This window comes from Panthera onca, chromosome D1 (genome assembly GCF_046562875.1).
Source record: "Panthera onca isolate mPanOnc1 chromosome D1, mPanOnc1 haplotype 2, whole genome shotgun sequence".
Lineage (NCBI taxonomy): Eukaryota > Metazoa > Chordata > Mammalia > Carnivora > Felidae > Panthera > Panthera onca.
Genome location: NC_138348.1, coordinates 68,338,734 through 68,346,886, shown reverse-complemented (window position 1 = coordinate 68,346,886; position 8,153 = coordinate 68,338,734). Strand labels below are relative to the sequence as shown.

Genomic DNA, 8,153 nt, shown 5'->3' with positions numbered 1-8,153 from the left:
TGTAATGGCATTCTAGACAGTCATCAGAAATAAGCACGTGGCCGGGGGCGGGGGGGGGGGGGGGTGGTGGTGGCACCTGGGTGGCTCAGTTGGTTGAGCATGTTCAGCTCAGGTCATGATCTCACAGTTCATGAGTTTGAGCCCCACATGGGGCTCTGTGCTGACAGCTCAGAGCCTGGAGTCTGCTTCTGATTCTGTGTCTCCCTCTCTCTCTGTCCCTCCCCACTCTCGATCTGCCCCTCTCTCTCAAAAACAAACATTAAAAAAATTTAAAAAAAGCGTGTGAGTCTGTACTAGTTGTCTGAAAGATATCCACAATATATTCATGCCAGAACAGTTGAGTTCAAAGAAATAAAATCAAAACAAGTGTCTGTACATAGAAAAACTATGATATACCCAAATTTTAGTAACAGTTATTTTGGAGTAGTTAGGTTGGACAGGTTGTAATATCTTGTTACTCATTTATACATTTCTACACCATCTGAATCTTTTGCAATAATCATTATAACCAGAAAAAGAAAACCCACAAAACATCTGTAAAGAAAGAGTGAGAAGAATGAATAGAAGAAAAGGGAGTGATAGTGAAGGGGAGAAGACACATTTTCTAGGAGGTTTACCCTTGCTTTGTTGCTTTTTTGTCTTCTGAGGCTACATTGTAAAAAATTCTCCTTCAGTTTTCTACTTTTAATCCGATTGGAGAGCCTCTTAAAATACATGCATTTAAACCAAAATCTTGCAATTTAGGGAAAAATATAAGAAATCAATCCATGATCTTGAGAATATAGGAGATTTGCCTAAGGAGAAAATTCAGTTGAATGGGATTACCAGCCACACAAGCGCCTGTAACCCAAGAGGGGCCAGAGCATATAGCAAGCACCTTGCACTGTTTGCTGCTTTGCTGCAGCAAAACCTTTCCCAACGGGAAAGTTAGGAAAGACGTACATGTTCTTTCTTTCTTTATTCTTCTAGATACCATAGCTCATATTTATTTTTGTTCTTTGCAGAATTGCACGGTTGAATTTTGTGTTATACCTTCAGCTGGAACTGGAGACCTTCTTTATGAAACTGGAGACCTTTTTTATTACCCCATTTAATAAATATGATTGAAACCTAAGCTGTGGCAGGTACTGTTCTAGATATTTGGGATTTATTAGTGTCCATCGTTCCTGGAACTTGCTTTCTATCCCTGTAAGAAACAACCATAAAAAAGTAGCTATTTGTTGAAGGCTATTTGCTACTTATTCAGTACTTATTCAGTAACCTCAGAGAAGTTTCTTAAGACCTAAAATCTGAAAAGTGGATAAAGGAATTCATATAAAGTTAATTCGTGGGCAAAGAAGGAAAATTTTTCCCTTTTGATTTGCCAGGGAAGTTTAGTCTATTGTTAACTCAACTTGAGTAACTGTAAGATTTTATGTCTATCCTATTCCAATCAAACTTTCCCCCCTTTTGGAACTCCTTATCTTCCCATTTCCTCTATATCTTCATTGGCCTTGCTTTTAAAATTTTTGAATTTTTTTGTTTCACTGTATTCTAATGTACTTGTAGAGTGCTTCAAATCTCAAATACTTTGTGGGGTTAGAGAACAAGATACACCATGAGGAAACAGACATATCCAGAATGTGGTGTGTTTTTTAAGACACATGACCTTCTCTCTTCAAAAAGCCAATAGTAAGAAAAGCTAAAAAATGGGAGGGATTATTATTCGAGTTTGAGAAATGGGAAAAAAACTTCTCAAAAACATAGCCAAATGTAACAAGTGACCCTTGTTTGGATCCTGTCTCAAAAGAAAGTATCCACTATAAAAGATTATCTTCAGGAAAGATGAGGAAATTTGAAGATGGCATGGACAACAGATAATTTTAATAAATTATTGTTAATCTTCTCAAGGCTTAATAAGAGTATTATGATTATGAAAGAGAACGTTCTTATGCTTAGAGATACATACTTAAGTATGTTGGGGTGATATGTGTTCTCTGCAACTTTGGAATGATTCACCAAAATTTATGTTTTACAAACATTTATAAACAGATAAAGCACATTTGGCAAATGATAATTGTTGAATTGTTGAGTCTGGATATTGGGTAGTATTGCTGAATTAGAGTGGATACTGTATTATTCTTTCATATATTCTGTGAAATATTTGGAAACTTTAAAAATTGATATATATCTATTTATTATGCAAAGATAAAATATATAAAACTGATTATAAAAAATATTCAACTATTTTAGTGAAACAATTTCTTATGCAGTAAAGCTTCTAAAGAAAGAGACTGACGCCTTAATTTTCTATGGGGATTAAATTGAGAGACCCTATTATTATGGTCCAATCATCACTAGAGCCACTAGAGGTGTTTGGCAGAATTTTGATTTCCTGTGTTACACAAACCTACAGACCAGTCTATGGGTAATTTACATATTCATTAGCTCCCTGAGTAGTATTTTCATTCACCTGATTTTGGGAATCATTATCTTAGATTTCATATTTTGCATCTACACTTCCTAATGTATTCTTCTTAAATGGCTATTTTCTTAGGCAAGCCATTAGAAATTGTAACAGATAATATTGTGGTTAAATTAAAAAAAATATGCTTCAGATATCATTTGTAAAATGAATCAATGAACCTTATGTTAAAACTATTTTAGGGAATTATATATTCTACCTGATAGAGATGTATCTTTCTTGTTATCTTGAGGGAGGGAGACCACAGCATTGTCACAAAAGTAAATGTGTATGTAGCCTTGAAAGGGAAAAAAGCTTTAAAATTCCTAAAGAACTTGGACAGAAATTTAGTTGAAACCCTAGAGTTATAAGGAGAAGAGTTAGCGTCGATAATGTAGTCCATTTCAATATCTATTTTTAAATTAGAATTTCTTTTATGATTTAAAGAAAAGTTGATGTCAAAGAATATGTGATCCTAAAATATTGACCAGAATAAACAAAATATAAAATAAAAAAAACCAAACAAAAACTGTGGTTATCACAACTATACATCTAAGTACGTTCATAAAATTGTGAACACAATGAACAGAGAAAAGAATACAACAAGGGTGTTCAACTTGGCTACAGGGATTTTAAGAGTACTCTTTTTTACCCTGATAGCTGAAAAACAGCAACAAAATTGGGCTCATTCAGGAAAAACCAGAAAAGTATTGTCTTTGAAAACTGGTAACAACAGTCCTTTTTAGGAAAAACATCTGTCAGTTTCATGAACAACTCCCAGATAAAACAAAGAGGAAAAAAGTCACACACACGATTCATTCTATTTAACACAACCAGCAATACAACCATCGCTCAAACCATGAGGTAGCGACAGTACAAAAAGACTGGCGCGCATATGCACACCCACACATGCTCACAATACGCCAACTACAGAATACACACAGAAAATGCGTTTACAATCTTATTACAGACAAGGAAAAGACCATTTTTTGTTGTTTAGAAAAGGCATAGAAATGGCCTAGACGTTTTAATAAAATTATAATTAAAACTTGGAAATTAAATTATATATAAATGACTTATTTACTTTTTTCCCCTAGCACTCTGTGTTTGAATGAAATGATCTTGTATTACAACAGAAGGGGAAAGGATTCATTCAAGCGGTGTTTTATCACCAGTCTTAAAATTCCATGGACATGCAGGGTAACTTTAAGATTTTTCGTAAATTTGGTATTTAAAAGATCATTTCTGAGAGAGTCGTTTCACTGGAAGTGGAAGCTAGAATATGCAGGGTTGAGAAGTGAGGGCGGAGAGAGTAGACCACTTCTTGATAAATTCGGGGTTTGTTATTTTTGCCGCTGTTACTATGACATCACTGGAAAGCTGAAATTACTCCCACTCCGGACCTTACTGAACTCTCGCGATACTAGAGCTCAGTGGAGCGCGAAACGCCGTGGGAGGGGCTGAGGTAAGATCAACCGACTTCCGGCCAGGCCGTTGTCTGGGTGGCGCGGTCGAGTCATCGTTGGGCCTCGCCGCTTCGATCTCCTATCCCTTCCCCCCCACCCCCCGCCCCAGCGCGGGGGGTCGACCAGTCAAGTGGCGCGGGAGGCGTCTCGGATCTTCCCCTTCATTTCGCTGTGGCCAGCTCCCTGGCTCCCCGCGCTGGGGGTCTGGGGTCCTTGGGGGCCCGCGAGGCCCGGTCTGAGGGGCCGGGGCCTACGTGGGCCCGCCGCTGGGCCCCATGAGGCATAGCCTGACCAAACTGCTGGCGGCCTCAGGCAGCGACTCCCCAACCCGCAGCGAGAGTCCGGCGCCGGCCGCGACCTGCTTGCTGCCCCCGGACCTGACCCGGGCGGCGGCGGCTGCAGCGGCGGCGGCGGAGGAGGAAGAGACGGCGGCGGCCGGATCTCCCGGCCGCAAGCAGCCGCGCGGCGACGAGGGCGAGTTGGAGGCCGGGAGTGGGGGCCGCGGCGGCGTGGCCGTGCGCGCGCCCTCGCCGGAGGAGATGGAGGAGGAGGCGATCGCCAGCGTCCCCGGGGAGGAGACGGAGGACATGGACTTTCTTTCCGGGCTGGAACTGGCAGATCTTTTGGACCCCCGGCAACCGGACTGGCACCTGGAGCCCGGACTCAGCTCGCCCGGGCCTCTCTCGTCGTCCGGCGGAGGCTCGGATAGCGGCGGCCTGTGGAGAGGGGACGACGACGACGAGGCCGCGGCTGCCGAGATGCAGCGCTTTTCTGACCTGCTGCAGAGGCTCTTAAACGGCATCGGAGGCTGCAGCAGCGGCAGTGACAGTGGCAGCGGCGAAAAGAGGCGGAGAAAGTCCCCAGGAGGAGGCGCGGGCAGCAGCGGCAACGACAACAACCAGGCGGCGACAAAGAGTCCCCGGAAGGCGGCGGCGGCTGCTGCCCGTCTCAATCGGCTGAAGAAGAAGGAGTACGTGATGGGGCTGGAAAGTCGAGTCCGGGGTCTGGCAGCCGAGAACCAGGAGCTGCGGGCCGAGAATCGGGAGCTGGGCAAGCGCGTGCAGGCACTGCAGGAGGAGAGTCGATACCTACGGGCCGTCTTAGCCAACGAGACCGGACTGGCTCGCTTGCTGAGCCGGCTGAGCGGCGTGGGACTGCGGCTGACCACCTCGCTCTTCAGAGACTCGCCCGCCGGTGACCATGACTACGCTCTGCCCGTGGGAAAGCAGCAGCAGGACCTACTGGAAGAGGACGACTCGGCGGGAGGAGTGTGTCTTCATGTGGACAAGGATAAGGTGTCGGTGGAGTTCTGCTCGGCGTGCGCCCGGAAGGCGTCGTCTTCTCTTAAAATGTAGGGTCAAGTAATCTGCTCTTTATCCGCGTTTACCCCTTTCAACTCCCTTACACCATGTAAAACACCTTAGTGGGACATCTTCACTGGACACATTTCAGAGGAGGAAAACAGTAATATTGAATCTTTAAGTGTTTAGCTAAAAGCATGAATGTGACACTGTAACCAACTCCTAATGATAACATGTGACTATTAAATCTCTCTGACAGTTTCTTTTTTAGGTGATTTCCTTCCTGCCAGGCTCCGTTGTAGGGGTTACAGAACAGTCGTTCCCGCCTCACAACCTGGTAAGGATCCATCTCTTCACGTAACGCTCATGCTCTGCTGCTTAGTCTACTTTAATGGGCAACATCTCAATGTGTGTGTGTGGAGGTTTTTTTTTTCTTTTTTCTTTTTTCTTTTTTGGAAGGTGGGAGGGGAAATCTAATTTGGGCCCTGTCCACCCTGGAAACAGACTTGTGCTGGTCAATAATGTATTTAAGATGCTTCTTCTGGTTGAAATAGCTGTTAATGTGTCCCCTTGTTCAGACTTGCGTGTACCTAGCTCTTCTGTCCCCAGTGTGGACATGGCCTTGGATGACATCGGTTCCAACTGTACACTGAAAGCTGCTAATAGAGATACAGTTTGGAGACAGTGAAACAGGTGAAGTTGAATGGAAGTTCCGAGTTGTACAAGGTGCAAATTGGAATTCCAATGTTAGAGCAACTTTTTAGAGGCTGACAATAAGTATTTGGGGCTTGCACAAATGTGATAGTTATTTTGCTGGAGATGACAGAAATGTCTTAAATATTTGGGAATGCCATTTAGTTTTCAGAATGAGATGTAGAAATACAAAGTATTCAGAGTAAAAGATTTTAATATCTCACCATTAGAGAGGTTGGAAATTAACATGCATATCTGTGTTATTGAAGGAGGAGTAATAATGGTTAATGAAATGTTTCTTTGAGGACCAGCACAGTGATTACCTTATCACTGAGTATAAATAAATTGTTAAACATTTTTACTTTTGTTGTATTAAAATTTTAGGTTAAATTTATGTATGATTAGATATTGAAGGTTGTGAAATGTGAATGAAAACGTGTAAAGTGAGGCTTCACAAAGAATCTTACTCTCCTAATTTCAAAGGTTTTTGTCCTATTTAAAAATAATTTTTAAAGTTGAGTGGTTCTGGCTACTCAAGAACACGATTGACACTTTTTCCAAAGATGGGACATATTCTTCCCTTGAAGTACTGTATTATCCATTGTCTGATTGTATAGATTCAGTTACTGTGTCCTTCAGTGTAAGAGGCATTAAGAAATTCTTTGTGAAACATCACTGTTTGATAAAGTATATACATATTTAGCATCCTTGTTTTTCTTTGTGCTAAAGTGGATACAGCTGTTGGGGCAGAAGAGACGGGACCAGCTGCTGGCCACATTTCCTGCTTTATTTTAAAAGGTAGTATAAGAAATGAGGAAAAAGAGGTAATATCAGGGCTTCTGCTGTCTTTTATTTTAAAATGTTCATAATTAAAAAGTATTTTCCAGCAGTCCAAAGATGTAAGTTATCTTACACATAAAATGTTTTGTTGTTATTTGGTTATAAAAATGGAATCCTTGTTCTTGCACAACTGTAAATGTTTTGTTGCTAGATAACACAATTTGAGACCTAACTTGGTCTCTGGTTTCCAGTGCATTACAGCATATTTTGTAAAATCATCTACTGCACTTGAGCATGAATGGGTAATAGCCAAACTCACAACCTGGAGTGATGAACCTGCTTATACCTAAGTGCAGGAGCAAGCCCCTCACAATGCAGCTGCATGGATTTTTAGTGCCTACTGAATTATATATATATATATATATATATATACACACACACACAAACCAAAAGTAGTTGGAAAAATTATTTGAAATGACTAATTTGTGCTATCTCTATGGAATATGTTAAATGTAGCTTTTTGAAACAGAAGCCTTGAATTGAAATTTAATTAATACTTGAACATTTTGTATATATTTCTTTGTATATAATTTTGTGCAGTACCAATGACAAAAATATGGTGTCATAATAAAACCAGGTTTGTTGATCTTTCAGTTATGGGCTCAAAGAATTTATTCATCTCTAACATGACATTGGAAAATAATGGATGAAAATAGGAAAAATGATTATTGTTAATGCTGACTTTGGGTCTTAAAAGGTTCTGGAAGCAGTAAGTGTGTTTTTCTAAAATACCATTCCCTTGGAATATTTTCTTCCTAATGTCATTGCTTGTCCTGCATTATTTGAAGTTTGGGGCTGGGGAGAAATAGTAGTCAGAGCTTTCTGAATTGGAATGCTTTGAAAATTCTAAGTGTAGATTTTTAGAATGTCATTTTATAAATGGCAGTTTTTGGAAATACTTGAGTAAGAACTTTTGAGAATGGAGATTAGTATCACCTATTTTTAAAGCTGCTTATTTAGGTTACTTACGTTTTAACTGTTTTTTCTTAGTTTCCATTTCATTCTCCTTTTTTTTTTTTTTCCCTAATTTTGGTGACTTAGTGATTTTGTCATTTTTTACATCAACTTCATGGTCTTGTTTTTACATGGTATTGCATGTATTTAGGACCTAACAGGGGCTTTAAATAAATTTGATCATATTTATGTGTAAGCACATTTTACTGTAAATGTTTGGGTTTCTGAATTTACAACAGATCTGTTTATTTCAGTATGTAGTAAACAATATCTTAAAGTGTCCGATTCACTACTTGTTAATTAAAAAAAGTTATGATTAATATGAAACTGTTGTCTTACTATTTTTAGAAAATTGTGTTCTGAATGATTAGTAGTTGGATAAAGGAGATTTCTGGAATATAATAAGGATTGTTTTGAAATTTTAAGGTTTAGCTCTATTTACTGTAGTGGTTGAAA

The 8,153-nt window shown here is 40.3% G+C and overlaps 1 protein-coding gene across 1 annotated transcript; it reads left to right on the top strand.

Annotated features, from left to right (window-relative positions):
- Positions 1 to 3,900: 3,900 nt before the first annotated feature.
- CREBZF (CREB/ATF bZIP transcription factor) lies at positions 3,901 to 7,336 on the top strand. Its single transcript, XM_078433046.2, has 2 exons — positions 3,901 to 5,547; positions 6,633 to 7,336. The coding sequence occupies exon 1, from the start codon at positions 4,185 to 4,187 to the stop codon at positions 5,262 to 5,264; it is 1,080 nt and encodes a 359-aa protein (XP_078289172.1). The 5' UTR covers positions 3,901 to 4,184; the 3' UTR covers positions 5,265 to 5,547; positions 6,633 to 7,336.
- Positions 7,337 to 8,153: the final 817 nt, after the last annotated feature.

Coding starts and splice junctions, on each gene's coding strand:
- CREBZF (XM_078433046.2), top strand. CDS start 4,185: ATGAGGCATAGCCTGACCAAACTGCTGGCGGCCTCAGGCAGCGACTCC.